The 20,030-nt window shown below is 38.3% G+C and overlaps 1 protein-coding gene across 2 annotated transcripts in view; it reads right to left on the bottom strand.

Moving 5' to 3' along the window:
* Positions 1-20,030, bottom strand: part of DPY19L1 (dpy-19 like C-mannosyltransferase 1) — a 344,645-nt gene that overhangs the window by 88,485 nt on the left and 236,130 nt on the right. Inside the window, exons 18-19 of one of the 2 annotated variants that reach the window (XR_011556928.1) lie at positions 4,759-4,786; positions 856-990 (exon numbers count right to left, since the gene is read on the bottom strand). Coding sequence is in view for 1 of the 2 variants with exons in the window: in XM_070729287.1 (XP_070585388.1) it covers positions 4,759-4,786 (28 nt within the window). In the remaining variant the exon portion in view is untranslated. The remainder of the gene's footprint in view (positions 1-855; positions 991-4,758; positions 4,787-20,030) is intronic. The other variant, XM_070729287.1, reaches the window with a different exon arrangement.

Raw genomic sequence — 20,030 nt, 5'->3', positions numbered from 1 at the left:
AAATCAGAGAATGTACTGTTGGGTTGAAAGTGATTCTTTGTTAATAAAGTTGGTTTGTTTATTCCTTTTGTTAGAGTATTTTAGCTCCTACCGGCTCCTAGCACCGTCTGGGTGTTTGCAGAGTAGGAGCTTTCCTTTTACTGTTAATTCTTACTTTGTGTATATCAGGGAGGAAACGGGGCTTCAGAGCAGTCACGGTTTGGGAATGCTTCTGCCTTCCCCTGTGACAAAGTGCTCACGGGGTCCTTGCTCAGGTATTGGAACTCCTGGCTCTGTTAAAAGGTTGCACTTTTTAAAAAAACTTTTTTTAAAAAAAAACTTTTTTAAAAAAAACTTGTTGCTGCTGTTGCTAATGGCTGCAGGCTGAGCTTGGCTGGGCTTTGCGTTTTTACTTAGGAAGCAGGCACAGAACAGAGACTTGTCAGCTGTGAATCGGTTCGGCTGCAGGCTCATTTTGCTTTGGCTCCAGGCTCAGCACAGAGACTGTTCGGCTGGCAGCTCAACTGGCTATTAGCTCGGCTGGCTCAGTTAGGGATCAGGCTGCTGGCTGGGCTATGCCCTTCACCAGAAGCTGCAGGCTCAGCACGGGAAATGTCTCTGTAAGGAAAGTAGTTATTAGCTGGTAGTCGGCTGATGGTGGTGGGAGATTTGGGTGAGAGTGAATGACTGAGGTACGACTTGGATGAGGATCTGCTTGGCTGACTCAGCTAGGGATCGGTTTGCTGGCTCGGTTTTGATGGATTTGGGTGCTCTACGCAGAAAAAGAAAGTCACAGAAAGTGACTGTGCGAGGATCTGGCGATTTAGTTGTTATAAGCTGGTAGTCAGCTGGCGGATTTCAGTCGGAATTACTCACGGTCAGAGTCTCCGGAGCCTTGTTGTTTGTTTAGTCTGTCTTGCTTTGTCCGGTCGGTTTCAGATAACTCGTGGCGGTTATCTGTTTCTGGCTATCAACTTCTTCCTCTTATCAATCCTCAAAGCTTAAAGATACCTGTTGGAAATGTAAGAAACACCAGGGAACCTTTTTTCATATATGGTGGTGCTGCTCTAAGATTCAAAGTCTATGGAAAACTATACATAAGTGGCTTACTGAAATTGTGGAAGATGAAATTGAATATTCACCTGAAGGCATGCTTTTAGGGATCTGGAAACAAAATTACCCCAAGCAAAAACTTTATATTATGACACATATAATTACCACAGTCAGAATTTCAATAGCCCAATTGTGGAAAAAGGAACAAATCCTGTCCAAAAACCTAATTATTGAGAAAGTGTATAAATGCGCTAAAATGGATGAAATGACAAAGGCAATCAAAGGAGCAGAATCAAAGAAACCAAAGAGATATGAAAAAAATGGCATGAATGGATCCGCAATAAAAATTGAATATATCAATATAAAGTATAAGTGTACATTTAAGAAAGTTAAATATAATAACATCATAGGCTTTATTAATTCATGGAAATGTATATAGTTTGCTTAAGACAAAGAGATATGATTTGTAATCTTAATATGCAAAATGAAACTGTATTGGATATGTAATAAAAATTATATGATTTTTTTTTTTTAACAATAAAAGTTTAAATAATTTTTAAAAAAATAAATAAATAAAAGAGTATCTCTTTAGTCACAACTAAGATGTAAACATGTGGAGAATGTTACCAAATTACCAAGACAACTTCACAAGTAGCTGAAAATACAGAAGAGTTCATTGCATTTTTGGAAGAACCTGATATTAGCTTCCACTATTATTTTTTATATATAAACCTCTGAACACAACTGAAAGAAGAGCTTTGAGAAAAAATACAAATTTGGGATATTTCCTTTAAGGATATTAACAGGGTTTATTTATTTATTTATTGGATTTGTATGCCGCCCCTCTCCAGATTTTGTGATAAAAAGGCCTATATGAATGTATGATATATGGGTGTGTGAGTTTGTATGTGTGTGATTCTTTTTTGATATAAAGCAGGAATGGTTAAATTAATTATTTTATTCAAATAGGAAAATATATTCTCATTTGGATATAACTTTTGGAATTTGTAGTTGTGATAAAAAATGAATCTTTGTCTTTGTTGATCAGAACAATTTGTCATTATGGAAATCGTTAGTTATATATTTATGTATAAAATATATCTCAGAGGCTGGTTAGGTCTCACAGAGCTGGCCTTCTCTATGTCCCGACACCCAGACAGTGTCATTTGATGGGACCTAGGGGAAGAGCCTTTTCTGTGGTGGCCCTGGCCCTATGGAACGAGCTCCCCCCAGAGATCCACACTGCTCCCAGTCTCCTTGCCTTCCCTAAAGCTTTAAACATCCATCTCTGCTGGCAGGCTTGGGGCAATTGAAACTTTGATATCTTGCTCCGCCCAATGAATGAATGTAGGATGTATGACGTCTGAATCTGGTTGTCTAATTTTTAGGGATTTTTAGAATGTAATTTTATTAGATTTCTAACATGTTGCAAGCTGCCCCGAGTCTCAGGAGAAGGGTGGCACAGAAATTGAATAAATAAATGCATACATACATAGAGTTCGGAATGGTTTTACTATGCTAAGAAGAATCGGAAGCCAATGCCCCCTTTCCCCCTTCCCCTTTTGTTTTCCTCTTATATCTGACACACACCCTCACTGTTTACTTCCATTAATGTCCATTTTTATTCTTTCTATGTATTTTATATAACAAATAAAATTTGTAGAAAAGAGGTGCAAGGATATATGATGAATCAACCAAAGCTAACCTCTTCAATACATTCTTTGGCTCAGTCTTTGTAAACAGCAATAGCTCATCCCCAAAATTCACTAATTGCACCTTAAACACTCAAAACGACTTAATCCAAATAGACTTCACAGAAGACAATGTTGGGAAAGCACTACGTGACCTTAAACTTTCTCTATCAATTAGTCCTGATGGTCTATGTGCATACTTCCTAAAAAAGCTCTCCACAGCCATAGCTGAACCACTAAGCATAATCTTTGAAAAATCATTCAGGACCAGTTCACTACCAAAGCTATGGTTGCAAGCAATGGTCATCCCCATCTTCAAAAAAGGAGATCCAAGTCTAGTTGAAAACTATAGACCAATCTCACTTTGCTGCATCACATGCAAAGCCATGGAATCAATCACAAACCAATCAATTATCCTCTACCTAGAAACTAACAATCTACTCTCTAAAAAACTATTTGGTTTCAGAAAAAAAATTATCTTGCAACTTGCAAACACCTTCAATGCAAAAACATATGAATTACACATCTCGATCAGAGCAAATCAATAGATGCAATTTACATTGACTTCTGTAAAGCCTTCAACTCAGTGGTCATGAACCACAAACTACTTCTAAAAGTCAAATCCTATAGCATCTTAGGATCCCTCCATAGTTGGATAACTGCGTTCCTATCAAACAGAAACAAGTTGTCACAATAGGTAGCACCCTAATGCTGTTCTGGTTAAGAGCGGTATACCCCAAGGCAGCGTACCTGGACCAACACTCTTCATATTCTGTATAAATGAACTTTACGATCACTTTACAAGCGACTGCGTTCTCTTCATCGACGGTGTAAAACTTTTCAACACCACAGATAACACAACTACTCTCCAGAAAGACCTTGACTTTGTTTCTGAATGGTCCAACATCTGGCAACTCCAAATCTCAACCAAAAAATGCTCTGTCCTACATATTGGCAAAAAGAATAAGAACATCAAATACAAGCTGAATAAACAAGACCTTATAGACAACCCTCACTCCATAAAAGACCTTGGAATACTCATATCAAAGCCTACTGCAACAACATCGCTGAAAAGAATTGCTAATCTAATCCTATTTAGCTTCTGCTCTGGTACTCTCACACTACTAACCAGAGCATACAAAACCTTTGCCAGACCAATCCTTAAATACAGCTAATCTATCTGGAACCCACACATTTCAGACAAACACTCTAGAAAATGTCCAGAGATACCTTACTAGAAGAGCCCTCCACTCCTCCACTTGCAACAGAATAACCTACGCAACTAGATTGATAATCTTAGGTTTAGAAAGCTCAGAACTACATCACCTTAAATACGAAGCATAGCCCATAAAATCATCTGCTACAATGTCCTTCCTGTCAATGACTTCTTCAACTTCAACCACAACAACACACAAGCACCCAACAGATACAAACTTAAAGTAAATTGCTCTAAACTCGACTGCAGGAAATATGACTTTAGTAACTGAGTAGTTGATGCATGGAACTCACTACCAAACTCTGTAGTATCATCACCTAACCCCCAAAACTTTACCCTTAGACTATCCACTGTTCACCTCCCCCGATTCCTAAGAGGTCAGTAAGGGACATGCATAAGTGCACCAGAGTACCTTCCGTCCCCTGTCCTAATGTTTCTCTTTTACTAGTATCATGTATGCAAATATTATTATATCTTTGTGTACCAATATGTACTTGACAAAACAAGTACAATATATATATATATATATATATATATATATAAAAATGACAAAAATATATCATGCATACTAAGCCCTACAGAAACAATTAAATACACTGTTAATTTCATATGCCTCAAAGTAGTAATTTAGCATTATAAAAAACTGCTCTACACACAACTGGTTATCCTATTTTTTTTCTTATTCCTTTAATTTGACATTAACTTTTTAAAAAATCCCTATAATTCCATTACATTTTAAATAAATATTTTTAAAACAAGACAGTGCTGTGCAGAATAAATGTAAATGGTAATTGGAAGAAAATAGAATGAGATCCTTACCTCACCCTGGTTAAAATAATACTCCTGTCTGGAATAAAAGAAACAAGCTTAATTAATTTGTCTATAAAATAAAACAAAACCCTAAATTACATATACCTTAAATATTTTAGTTACATCAGCCTCATAGACATTTACAATCATCAGATGATATCCTATACTTCCAGTTACAGTTTACATATTGCCATTGGTGATAAATATAAAAATGAACTTGATCTATAGGTATTGTCCTGTGAGATTTTCTCCTCTGTAATAAGTATATTAAGTTGCAATGTTTAAATTTTTAGATACCCTTTTTTAAACACAATGTTTTTATATTGAGTTTTCCTAGCTGTTAACTGTTACAATGTCTGTCATTTAAGGATTTTTAAAACTTATACAATTTAATTCTTGATTTTAATATTAATATAGTGTTTTAATTACTGTACATTAATTTTCAGAGCTACTTTAGATCTGTTAATATGTAACAAAATTGTGGAATACATCTTACAAAGAAACAATTATAAAATTATACAGATCTTTAAATAACTGAAATCATGATATTAGTGCTCATATTTTATTTTTTTAAAGAAGAACTGCATTAACATTGAATAAACAATGTCAGTGGTACTGTGTTTATCAGAAATAGTCTGTTTTCTAGAAGATGCTGTTATAGAAGATTTGCAATTAAACTTATCTGAGAACAAAGTAAACATGATTTTCTCATTGAATACAGGTAAAGGTAAAGCTTTCCCCTGTCCAGTTGTGCCTGATTCTAAGGAATGGTATTAATCTCCATTTCTTAACCAAAGGGGCTACTGTTGTCTAAAGACATTTCCATGGTCATGTGGCCAGCATGACTGTACATGACTGTATAGAGAAAGCTATTACCTTCCCACCAAAGTGGTATCTAATTACCGCCTTGCATTTGCATGCTTTCAAATTGCTGGGTGGGCCAGCACTGGGGCAAGTAATGAAAGCTCACACCTTCATGCAGCATTCCAGCTTGAACAGCTGATAAGTTCGGCATATTTAACTGCTGAGCCATTGCTACTGTCATTGAATATATATATAAAAAAAAGAAGTGTGCCCTTTACTTTCTTAATCCAATCCAATACTAATCTCAAATGCTAACTAATCAGTGCAAGAAGCATTATTAATAAGATGTCTGAATTCCCACTACTACTAGATACTGACACCATTGACATTATCTTTATCTGTGAAACATAGCTAGATGCATCCCTCCCCGACTCCATCATCACAATAAGAAACTATCTTGTCTTCCGCTCTGATCGTGAATCCCGCAAAGGGGGTGGAATAGCTATATTTTACAAAAATACATTAAACCTAAAAAACATTCAAGTTACACACGATCTCACCTTCCCCAAAACTATTGTCTGTGACCTATCTCTAAATGCTACACTCCACTACCTGCTTTGTTACAGAGCCCCAGACTACAACATCACCCATGCAAATAAATTAACTTCACTAACATAGGCATCCTCCTGCCCATACTCCCTTATCTTTCTTGGAGACCTCAACCTACCCTGCATTAACTGGACCTTAAATGAATGTATGACTGATCCCATCCATACAACTCTTTACAATGCTGTTACCAATCTGGGACTCGACTAACTAGTAACAAACAATACTACACTCAACAACTACCTAGATCTCATATTTTGCAACAGCAAAACCACAATTTATGGACTACAAATAAAAGAACCATTTTCCAACAGCGACCACAACATGATTAAGAAATTTGCGGTTATCCATATCAGTAATTTTTCATGCTCTATTAATTTAACTCTATATCTCTTTAAAATAAACATAAAATAAAATAAAAGATAAGAACTGATTTTTACAAAAACAATTTTTCCAGTTTGTAAAATAAACCTCTTACTGGATCTCAAAGATCCGATTTTGTTCAATTAGGATTTATGTATATTATAGCATGTCTGACTCATGAGGGAAAATTATTTATCTTCGATCTTACAGTAGCACCTCTTTGAAGTGTAAATAAATTAGTTATTCCTATTTTTAAATCCTTTTTATAGCCAATTACACCATTTCTCCCAAATGTTATAGAAAATTGTATCTTCTTTCTCTTTAATGTGCATTGTTAACCTGTTTATTTCAGTCAATTCCATTATTTTATTTATGATATGTATGTTAGTAGGTATGGAGTCCTTCTTCCAATTTTGAGCAAAACAAATTCTTGTGGCAGTAATCAAATGTATAATTAGGTATTCATCATCATTTTTAATATTCATGTCGACCATTTCCAATAAAAATATTTCTGGTTCAAATCTGATCTCTATTGATGTAATTTCTTTTATCCATTTCCATATTTTTCCAGTATGTTCTGGCTTCCAGACAGAACCACTACATATGAAAGTATGTACCTGGCTTACATACAATTTGGGTAAACTCCTTGGTAAATTTTTGCCAGCCTAACTGGGGTATGATGCCAGTGACAGAAAATTTTGTAAAGGCTTTCTTTAGTCGCAGAAAAAATGGTTAATTTCAAATTATAATTCCAAAGATTTTTCCATTTGTCTAATTCAATTGCATGACTTACGTTTTGGGCCCATTTAATCATAACTTCTTTAACTATTTCTTCCTCCATTTTGTTTTTTAGTAAACATTTATAAAATCTTGAAATTGTTTTTCCCTCTGGGCCTACAAAAACTTTGTCAATTTCTTGCTCATTTGGTTGAAAATCAATTTTTTCCAGAACCATCTTATATTTATTTTGTAAATTGGAAATAGGGCCACCAGTCAATGTTTACTCCCTCTTCCGCTAGTTTTGCCCTAGGTTTAAGTTCATTTTGTTCTGTTAATAGTTCTTTGTACATAATAGTATTATTTACACAGAATAGGTTTGGCTGCATTACTGCTTCTAATGGTGAAAACCATTTAGGGATTTGGAAGTAAAAAATCTTCCTAATTTCAGACCGGTTTTGGATTAAGATACCTCTGATATAATGATTCCTGAAGTATCTATGTAATTTGTATTCATTATTCCATAAGTGTTTGTGCCACCCATATTGTAGGTCACGTTCTTCAATAATTAAAAGTCTCTTGTTTGCCAATGTTACCCGAACCTTTAACCATAAAGCTATAGCAGATTGATAATATAGCTTCCAATCAGGTAAGCCCATGCCTCCTTGATTTTTGCATCTTGCATGAGTTTGTATTTAATTCTAGATTTTTTTTCCATTTCAAATAAATTTCCTAACTGCTTTGTCTAATTCTTTGTAAAACTTTGGTTCATTCCTAATTGGAGCTGTTTGAAATAAGTGAAGAACCTTTGGGGGTATCTTCATTTTAATTACCGAGATTCTGCCTAACAGGGATAATTGTAGTTTAGAACAATTTATAAGTTCCTTCTGAATATCATTTAATAATTTCTGGTAATTATCTTCTTTTATTGAGGCACATTTAGCTGACAGTCAAGTTCCCAAGTATTTGACTTTTTTAGCCGATTTGATTCCCATGCTTTTTTCCAACTCCTCGATACGTTTTTTTTGACAAGTTTTTAATTAACATTTTTGTTTTATCTTTATTAATCTTGAGCCTGGCTACTTTTCCAAAGTTTTTTATTTCCTTTAATAACTTCAGTCCAGAAACTAATGGGTTTTCAATAATATAGACTATATCATCTGCAAAAACTTGTGTTTTGTAATGCTGATCCTTAATTTTTAGACCTGTAATATTTTGATTTACTCTATTCAATATGATTTCAATATAAAGAATATATAACAATGGAGAGATCGTACAACCTTGTCTGACTCCTTTCTCAATATTTATTTTCTCCGTCTTGTCTCCATTAATTAAAATCATAGCTGATTGTTGGGAGTAGATGTTTTCCATCATATTGATAAATTTATTTCCGAATTGCATTTGTTTAATTTGTTGCACTAAAAAATTCCATTTTACATTGTCTAAGGCCTTCTGTGCGTCAATAAAAAGAAGTGCTAATTGTTTTTCTGATTTTGCCTCATAGTATTCTAACACATCGATTAGCATTTTGGTATTGTTTATAATATGTCAGTTTGGAAGGAAACTGTTCTGATAAGAATGGATCAAAACATTCAAAACTGTTTTTAGTTGCTCTGATATTACTGAAGCAAAGATTTTATAAGCTAACCTCTTCAACACATTCTTTGGCTCAGTCTTTGTAAACAGCAATGGCTCATCCCCAAAATTCCCTATTTGCACCTCAAACACTCATAACAATTAACACAAATAGACTTCACAGAAGACAACATTGAAAAAGCACTACATGACCTAAAACCTTCTCTATCAATTGGGCCTGACAGTATATGTGCATACCTCCTAAAAAAGCTCTCCACAGCCATAGCTGAACCACTAAGCATAATATTTAAAAAATCTTTCAGGACTAGAGAGAGAGAGAGGGTGGGGAGAGAGAAGGATACTTCCATTTTTATATTTAAATAATACCTCAGAAAGAAAAGAAAAAAAAGTTATACATATCAAAGTTAGACATACAAAGCTATTTTTTTCTCTCTTTTAGAAGAGAAAAAAGAATGTTTACTACATTACAATACAAATGATTAATTTATCCAAGATAAGATAATGTGAAAAATGTAATACTAGAATGAATTATGAAACTTGAAATGAATAATAAGATTTACTTGATCATCACAATACAATGTTAAGAAAAATATACTGTTTTTAAATTATTATTATTCATGGAAGACACCGTTTAGCAGAGGTTTAATTTGTGGAGTTATACTTATGAAAAAGTCTTTTTCTTTTTTTCTTCTTCTCTTTTTAATAGAAGTTGCTTGAATGGAAAATTTATAACTTACTGTATATAATGTTTGAGTTAAAGAATTGATGTAGGGCAAGAATATGAAGACTAACTGGAAATCTACAATGATAATGAATATAAGAAGACATGTTCTAATTATATAAAAATATTGTTGAGGCATTTAGTTGCCCTACAAGAGAGAACAAAAGAAAACAAATATGGGGAAAAGAGATAAGGGGAGGGAGCCATAGGCCTGGAAATTAGGAAGAATAGGTAACAACAAATATTAGGGAAAGTAAAGATAAGAGTTATTAAAGAGCTCTGTTAGAAATTTGATATCAATTGAAGGGAGAAGCCAGATGGCAAAATTAGCCTTTTTATGCGTGGAAATTAGAGGATATATGCCTACAATAAAATTATATTTTATTGTAGGCATAAAAATCAATAGTGGTTCTAGATTTTAAACTGAAAGTACAGCATCAGTGTGCTAAGGTATTATTTTATTTTTTGTGTTGGAAAACACTCTTGGAAAGGCATTGAAAGGTGGGAAAGGAAGTAGAAAGTGAGGAAGAGAAGGTGAGTGAAGTTGAGGAAGGAAGCAGTAAGAGAGAGAGAAGAAAAGAGAGGACAAGGAGGAGTGAAGGAAAAGGAGGTAGGAGAAAAGGGTTTGATGAAGAAGGGGATGTGCTAGAAAGAACAGGTAGAGGGCAGACTGGTGTTGGTCAAAAGGGGGTGAAATAATTAATTAATTAAGATTTTGACTTATGAAACAAAGATGTGTATGTAATATTGAAAGATATACATATGTAAAAATTGTAAAATTTGTATGTCAAGGTGGAGGAAATTTTTAAAAAAACCTTTTTGGGAGGGACAAAAAGGAGATCCCAGTCTAATTGAGACCAATCTCTCTATGCTGCATCACATGCAAAGTCATGGAAACAATCATAAACCAATCAATTACCCTCCACTTAGAAACTAACAACCTACTCTCTAACAATTTGTCTCCAGAAAAAAATTATCTTGTAACATGCAACTTATTCACTGCAAAAATATATGGACTACACATCTCGACCAAGGCAAATCAATAGATGCAATTTACATAGACTTCTGCAAAGCCTTCAACTCAGTGGTTAATGACAAACTACTTCTAAAACTGAAATCCTACATGATTGGATAACTGCGTTGCTATCAAAAAGACAACAAGTTGTCAGAATAGAGAGCGACATATTTAATCCTGTTTCTGTTAACAACGATGTACCCCAAGGCAGCATACTAGGACCAAAGCTCTTCATACTCTATATAAATGACCTTTACGATCATATTACAAGCAACTGTGTTCTCTTCGCCGATGATGTAAAACCTTTCAACACCTCAGATAACACAGTTACTCTCAAAAAAGACCTTGACTCTCAACCAAAAAATGCTCGTACACACTGGCAAAAAAAACACCACACCAGAACACCAACTACAAGTTAAATAAGCAAGACCTTACAGACAACGCTCACTCTGTAAAAGATCTTGGAATACTCATATCAAATAACCTAAGTGCCAAAGCCCATTGTAACAACATTGCAAAAAAGGCTTCAAGAGTTGTTAACCTATATGACTTCTTCTCTGGTAATATCACACTACTGACCAGAGCATACAAAACTTTTGCCAGACCAATCCTCAAATACAGCTTATTTGTCTGGAACCCACACCCTCCATTTCTCCACATGCAACAGAATACCCTACGCAACCTGACTCGAAATCCTAGGTTTGAAAGCTTAGAACTACGTTCTAAACACAACCTAAGCATTGCCCATAAAATCATCTGCTATAATGTTCTTAGAAACATAGAAACATAGAACAGTGATTTTCAACCTTTTTTGAGCCGCGGCACATTTTTTACATTTATGAAACCCTGGGGCACATTGAGTGGTGGTGGTGGGGGGCGACTAAAAAAAGTTTGGACAAAAGAATTCTCTCTCTCTCTCTTCCTCCCTTTCACTCTATTTCGTTCTCCCTCCCTCTTTCTCTCCCTTCCTCTTTCTTTCTCTCTCCTTCCTCTTTCTTTCTCTCTCTCTCCATCCCTTTCTTTCTCTTCCTTCTTTCCTCTTTTTTGCTCTCTTTCTCTCCCCCTCCCTACCTCCCTCTATGTCTTTCTCTCTCTCTCTTGCTTTCTTTCTTTCTCTCTCTCTCTCTCTCTCTTTCTTTCTCTTGTTCTCTCTCTCTTTCTTTCTCTCTTGTTCTCTTTCTCTCTCTCTCTCTCTTTCTCTCTTTCTTTCTCTCTGAGCTTCGCGGCACACCTGACCATGTCTCACGGCACACTAGTGTGCCACGGCACACTGGTTGAAAAACATTGACATAGAAGACTGACGGCAGAAAAAGACCTCATGGTCCATCTAGTCTGCCCTTATACTATTTCCTGTATTTTATCTTAGGATGCATATATGTTTATCCCAGGCATGTCTAAATTCAGTTACTGTGGATTTACCAACCACGTCTGCTGGAAGTTTGTTCCAAGGATCTACTACTCTTTCAGTGAAATAATATTTCCTCACGTTGCTTTTGATCTTTCCCCCAACTAACTTCAGATTGTGTCCCCTTGTTCTTGTGTTCACTTTCCTATTAAAAACACTTCCCTCCTGAACCTTATTTAACCCTTTAACACATTTAAACGTTTCGATCATGTCCCCCCTTTTCCTTCTGTCCTGAAGACTATACAGATTGAGTTCATTAAGTCTTTCCTGATACGTTTTATGCTTAAGACCTTCCACCATTCTTGTAGCCCGTCTTTGGACCTGTTCAATTTTGTCAATATCTTTTTGTAGGTGAGGTCTCCAGAACTGAACACAGTATTTCAAATGTGGTCTCACCAGCGCTCTATATAAGGGGATCACAATCTCCCTCTTCCTGCTTGTTATACCTCTAGCTATGCAGCCAAGCATCCTACTTGCTTTTCCTACTGCCCGACCACACTGCTCACCCATTTTGAGACTGTCAGAAATCACTACTCCTAAACCCTTCTCTTTTGAAGTTTTTGCTAACACAGAACTTCCAATGCAATACTCAGATTGAGGATTCCTTTTCCCCAAGTGCATTATTTTATATTTGGAAACTTAAACTGCAGTTTCCATTTCTTTGACCATTTATCTAGTAAAGCTAAATCATTTACCATATTACAGACTCCTCCAGGAATATCAACCCTATTGCACACTTTAGAGTCATCGGCAAATAGGCAAACCTTCCCTACCAAACCTTCCCCTATGTCACTCACAAACATATTAAAAAGAATAAGACCCAGAACAGACCCTTGTGGCACACCGCTTGTAACCTGTCTCTGCTCAGAATACTCGCCATTAACAATAACTCTCTGATGTCTATGCTTCAGCCAGCTTGAAATCCACTGAACTATCCAGGGATTAAGTCCAATCTTCACTAATTTATCTATCAGCTTTTTATGTGGAACCGTATCAAAGGCTTTGCTGAAGTCCAGATAGGCAATATCCACGGCACCACCTTGATCCAACACCTTTGTGACATAGTCAAAGAAATCAATGAGATTAGTCTGATATGATTTGCTTTCAGTAAAGCCATGCTGATTTGGGTCCAATAAGTTATTGTTTTTTAGGTGCTGATTTATCCTCTTTTTGAGTAGAGTCTCCATCATTTTAACTATAACTGATGTCAAGCTAACTGGCCTGTAGTTACCAGCTTCTTCTCTACTGCCCTTCTTGTGGATAGGCACAACACTGGCCATTCTCCAATCCTCAGGAACATCTCCTGTTAACAGGGATTGGTTAAACAAATCAGTCAGGGGGGTAGCAATGACAGATCCGAGTTCTTTAAGAACTCTGGGGTGGATGCCATCTGGACACATTGACTTATTTATCTTTAATCGTTTAAGTTTTTCTAAGACATCGGCTTCTAAGATCACTGGAACTGAATCCGTACAGCTGGAAGCAATGATATATCCCTCTATAGTATTATTTTGTAAGATGCCTTTTGAGAAAACTGAACAGAAGTAGCTATTGAAATGGTCAGTGATCTCCTTATTCCCATCAATGCATGTATTATTCCCGGAACCAAGCATCGTGATGCTGCAGTTTTTCTTCTTCCTATCACTAATATATCTGAAGAAGGTTTTATCCCCCTTCTTCACAGATTTGGCAATTTCTTCTTCTTTTGAGGCTTTAGCAGCATATATTATTTGTTTCGCCTCCTTCTGTCTCATTTTATACACCTCTCTATCAGCTATACTTCCAGACTCTTTATATCTCCTATAGGCAGCCTTTTTTCATTGACTATAGCCCTTACATCATTGCTAAACCATAGCAGTTTCTTCTTCCTTTTACCTTTAGTTATTTGCCTTACATACAGTCCTGTGGCTTTTAAGATGGCCTTTTTTAATACAGTCCACTGGGTGCTCGCTCCTGCCATTTTATCCCTCCCCTTTAATTCATTATTTAAATATTCCCCCATTTCATTAAAATTTGTGTTTCTGAAATCGAATACTTTGGTTGCACTATAGGATTGCTCACAATCAGTTTTTACATAAAACCACAAACATAGATGGTCACTGCAACCTAAATTTTCTCCCACCTTGACCTCTGAAACCCAATTCCCATTCGTAAAAACTAAATCTAGAATATTCTCCCCTCTAGTTGGTGTCTTAACCAGCTGTGCCAGAGCTGCTCCTGTAAAGGCCTCTACTATATTCTTACTTTTGCATGTAAGGGCACTGGGGATATTCCAGTCAACATGAGGCATGTTGAAATCACCCATAACCACAATATTTCCCTTTAATGCCATTTGGGTAATTTCATCCACCATCTTGTTGTCATATTCCTCAGATTGCCCTGGAGGCCCATAGATCACCCCAATTCTAATGACAGAACCGTCTTTATTTTGCATGCAAATCCAGAGAGTCTCCAGATCTTTACACGTATTTTGAATTAGTGTTGTTTTTAGACTTTCTTTAACATAAATTTATTATTTATTTATTTATTTATTATTTAGATTTGTATGCCGCCCCTCTCCGAAGACTCGTGGCGGCTCACAACAAAATAGAACAAATCATAAATAATCAGAAACTTTAAAATTTATACAAGATTTAAAAGAACCCCATAAACTAACAGACGCACACACAAACATACCATGCATAAATTAAACATGCCCGGGGGAGGTGTTTCAGTTCCCCCATGCCTGACGGCTACTCCACCTCCCTTTCTCTCTATTCTATCCTTCCTATACAGTGTATATCCTGGTATGGATATTTCCCATTCATTAGAATCCTTAAACCATGTCTCAGTTATGGCAACCAGATCCAAATTATCTCTAGATATTATGGCCATTAACTCACAGAGCTTGTTGCTCAAGCTTCGAGCATTCGTGCACATTACCCGAAGAACATTATTTCCATTATTAGTTTACCCCTTATCATCAACAACTACATCTATTCTATTTACAGCTCTCTTTTCATAAGCTTCCAGAAACTGATTTATCCTCATTGGTTGGGGACAGAAATCATCCACATCAGTTACATCTCTGTCCCCTTTACCTAGTTTAAATGCCTGTCCAAAAAAGTTCTGAATTCCTCACCGAGCACCTGGGTACCTCTGTATGATGGATGCAAACCATCCCTCTTAAACAACTCCCTATTAGACGACCTACTGACATCATGACTTACATAGCCAAAACCTTCAGCTTTACACCACTGCCTTAACCACACATTAAACTCTTTGATACAAGTTGTTTTATCCTCCTGGCCACAAACCGGTAACACATCTGAGAAAGTCACTGAATCAGCTATTTTACCCAGCTCCACACTTAGACATTGAAAATCTCTTTTTACTACATTAACATTTCTCTGGCACAAATCATTTGTGCCAAGATGCACCACCACATCAGCATTATTACCTTTACTCACAGCCTTGACAATGAGTAATGCTAATGACTACTTCAGCTTCAACTACAACAATACATGAGCACACAACAGATACAAACCGCTCCAATCTCGACTGTAGGAAATACAACTTTAGCAACCAAGTAGTTAGTGCATGAAACTCACTCACTTTGTAGTATCATTACCAAACCCCCAAAACTTTACCTTTAGACTATCCACTGTTGACTTCACCTGATTTCTAAGAGGTCAGTAAGGTGTGTGCATAAGTGCACCGTATGCATTAGAATGTCCCTGTTAATGCAAGCATATAATACACAGCATGCAAGAATACACAACATACAAGAAGAAAACCTCCTGCGCACCAAATCCAATCATGTCTTCTACAACTTTGTAAATAACAAACTCAAGGACTCAAGACCCATTCCACCACTAAAAGGTCGCAACAACAATGAATGCCATGATGAATCAATCAAAGCTAACCTCTTCAACATCTTCTTCGGCTCTGTCTTTGTTAACAGCAATGGCTCATCCCCAAAATTCACCAATCAAATCTCTACTAGACATAACTTAATTCAAATGGTCTTCTCTCAAGACCGCGTAGAAAAAGCATCATGCGACCTCAAACCCTCTTTATCAGTCGGACCAGACGGTCTATGTACATATTTCCTAAAAAAGCTTTACTCAGCATTAACTGAATCACTAAGCATAATCTTTGCCAAATCATTCAAGTCTGGCTCTCAACCAAAACTATTGTCATAAGCTATGGTCATCCCCATCTTTAAAAAAGGAGATCCCACTCTAGTTGAAAACTACAGATCTATCTCACTCTGCTGTGTCACATGCAAAGTCATGGAATCAATCATAAACCAATCAATTACTCTCCACCTTGAAACCAATAACCCACTCTCTAACAAACAATTTGGATTCAGAAAGAAATTATCCTGCAACCTGCAACTCCTCCACTGCAAAAACATATGCACTACTCATCTTGATCAAGTGAAATCTATAAATGCAATTTATATCAACTTCTGCAAAGTCTTCGACTCAGTGGTTCATAACAAACTACAGTGATACCTCGTCTTACAAACGCCTTTTCATACGAACTTTTCGATATACAAACCTGATGCTTAAGATTTGTTTGCCTCTTCTTAAGAACCATTTTCACCTTACGAACCTGAGCCCATGGGCTCTTTTACTGTGTGTGCGCTCTCTTACTGCCGCAGGGTTCCTCTGCCTTGTGACTGCCCCCACCAGGATATCCCATTAGCTTGCTGCCCCCACCAGGATTCCCCACCTCCTTTTGCTTGCGCCTGCAGTCCCAAGGGGGGGACGACGCCAGAGCTGCCCCATTTCCCTGCCACTTCCCCCTCTAGCCCTCTGCTTCCTCTGCTTCCCAGCCGCCCCATCCCACTGCCAAAATCCCCCCTAGCCTACCGCTTCCTTTGCCCCATCTCGCTGCGAAAATAACCCCTCCAAAAGCTTCCTACACCACTCCAAATTGCTCCCAAAATCACCTCTCCAAAAGCTTCCTATGCCACCTCAAATTGCTCCCAAAATCACCTCTCCAAAGGCTTCCTAGGCTGCCCCAAATTACTCTCAAACCACCCCTCCAAAAGCTTCCTATGCCACCCCAAATTGCTCCCCAGATCACCTCTGCAAAAGGTTCCTACGCCGCCCCAAATCACTTCCAAAGTCTTCCAAAATTACCTCTCCTTTCAAAATGCCTCGTTTCTCCTTCCTGGCGTTCTCCACTCCATTTGCCTTCATTACGACCTCAATTTGGGGTGGTATAGTAAGTGTTTGCCTTGTTTCTCCTTGCTGCCTTTCTTCACTCCATTTGCCTTCGTTAGGACCTTGATTTGGGTGGCATAGTGTTTGCCTCATTTCTCCTTGCTGCCTTTCTTCATTCCATTTGTCTTCAGTAGGACCTCGATTTGGGGTGGCATAGGAAGCGTTTGAAGGGGTGATTTTAGGAGCGATTTGGAGCAACATAGGAAGCTTTTGGAGGGGTGATTATTTGAGTGATTTGGGGCAGCGTTAGCCTTCATTAGGACCTCCATCCCTCACTTCTCCTCGTTGTCCGTCTCCACTCCATTAGCCTTCATTTGTCCCCCCGCTGCTTTTTTTTTAAGTCTTAAAGTTTGGATTTTCCTAATAGGTTTGCATACATTATTTGCTTTTACATTGATTCATATGGGCAACATTGTTTCATCTTACAAACCTCATCATGGAACAAATTAAGTTCGTAAGACGAGGTATCACTGTACTTCTAAAACTCAAATCTTATGGCATCTCAGGATCCCTCCATAGCTGGATCACTGGGTTCCTATTAAACAGACAACAAGTTGTTAAAATAGGGAGCGCCATATCTAACCCTGTTCCTGTTAAGAGTGGCATTCCCAAGGCAGTGTACTTGGTCCAACACTCTTCATTCTCTACATAAATTACCTTTGCGATCACATTACAAGCAACTGTGTCCTCTTTGCTGATGATAGAAAACTTTTCAACACCACCGATAACACAGCCACTCTCCAGGAAGACCTTGACTTTGTGTCCAAATGGTCAAACATCAGGCAACTTGTGCGCCTCCTCCTCAAGAAGCCTTCCCTGGGCCCAGCCATGCTCAATAACTACCATCCAGTCTCCAACCTTCCCTTTATGGGGAAGGTTGTTGAGAAGGTGGTGGCACTTCAACTCCAGCGGTCCTTGGAAGAAGCTGATTATCTAGGTCCTCAGCAGTCTGGATTCAGGCCCGGCTACAGCACGGAAACTGCTTTGGCCGCGTTGATGGATGATCTCTGGCAGGCCCAGGACAGGGGCTTGTCCTCTGTTCTGGTGCTTCTTGACCTCTCAGCGGCTATCGATCCCATCGACCATTGTATCCTTCTGCACTGGCTGCGGGGGTTGGGAGTGGGAGGCACTGTTCTTCAGTGGTTCTCCTCCTACCTCTCCGGTCGGTCGCAGTCGGGGTTAGTGGGGGGGTCAGAGGTCGACCTCGAAGTCTCTTCCTTGTGGGGTGCCTCAGGGGTCGGTCCTCTCCCCCCTGCTATTTAATATCTACATGAAACCGCTGGGTGAGATAATCCAAGGGCATGGGGTGAGGTATCATCAATACGCCGATGTTACCCAGTTATACATCTCCACCCCATGCCAACGAAGCAGTGGAAGTGATGTGCCGGTGCCTGGAGGATGTTGGGGCCTGGATGAGTGTCAACAAACTCAAACTCAACCCAGACAAGACGAAGTGGCTGTGGGTCTTGCCTCCCAAGGACAATTCCATCTGTCCGTCCATTACCCTGGGGGGAGAATCACTGACCCCCTCAAAGAAGGTTCGCAACTTGGGCGTCCTCCTCGATCCACAGCTCACATTAGAGAAACATCTTTCAGCTGTGGCGAGGGGGGCGTTCGCCCAGGTTCGCCTTGTGCACCAGTTGCGGCCCTACTTGGACCGGGAGTCACTGCTCACAGTCACTCATGCCCTCATCACCTCGAGGCTCGACTACTGTAACGCTCTCTACATGGGGCTACCTTTGAAAAATGTTCTGAAACTTCAGATCATGCAGAATGCAGCTGCGAGAGCAATCATGGGCTTTCCCAAATATATCCATGTTACACCAACACTCCACAGTCTACATTGGTTGCCGATCAGTTTCCGGTCACAATTCAAAGTGTTGGTTATGACCTATAAAGCCCTTCATGGCACCGGACCAGATTATCTCAGGGACCGCCTTCTGCTGCAGCAGTTAGGTCCCACAGATTGGGTCTTCTCCGGGTCCCGTCAACTAAACAATGTTGCTTGGCGGGACCCAGGGGAAGAGCCTTCTCTGTGGCGGCCCCGGCCCTCTGGAACCAACTCCCCCCAGAGATTAGAATTGCCCCCACCCTCCTTGCCTTTCGTAAGCTACTTAAAACCCACCTCTGCCATCAGGCATAGGGGAATTGAGATCCTCTTTCCCCCTAGGCCTTTACAATTCTATGCATGGTATGTATGTATGTATGTTTGGTTTTTATATTAATAGGTTTTTAATCATTTTTAGTATTGGATTACTATTATACACTGTTTTATTGTTGCTGTTAGCCGCCCCGAGTCTCTGGAGAGGGGCGGCATACAAATCTAATCAATCAATCAATAAATAAATAAACAAACTCCAAATCTCAACCAACAAATGCTCAGTCCTAAACATTGGCAAAAAGAATCAGAACACCAAATACAAGCTGAATAAACAAGATCTTACAGACAACCCTCACTTCATAAAAGACCTTGGAGTCCTTATATCAAATGACCTAGGTGCCAAAGCCCACTGCAACTACATCACCAAAACGGCTCCTACATTTGTTAACCTAATCCTATGTAGCTTCTGCTTAGGCAATCTCACACTGCTAACCAGAGCATACAAAACTTTCACCAGACCTATCCTTGAATACAGCTCATCAGCCTGGAATCCACACCACATCTCAGACATAAACACCCTTGAAATGTCCAAAGATACTTTACCAGAAGAGCTCTCCACTCCTCCACTCGTAACAGAACGCCCTATGAAACTAGACTTACAATCCTGGTTCTTGAAAGCTTAGAATTACGTTGCCTTAAAAATGATCTAAACATAACCCATAAAATCATTTGCTGCA

This window comes from Erythrolamprus reginae, chromosome Z, assembly GCF_031021105.1.
Source record: "Erythrolamprus reginae isolate rEryReg1 chromosome Z, rEryReg1.hap1, whole genome shotgun sequence".
Lineage (NCBI taxonomy): Eukaryota > Metazoa > Chordata > Lepidosauria > Squamata > Dipsadidae > Erythrolamprus > Erythrolamprus reginae.
The sequence above is the reverse complement of the archived record's forward strand: the minus strand, read 5'-3'. Positions and strand labels throughout refer to the sequence as shown.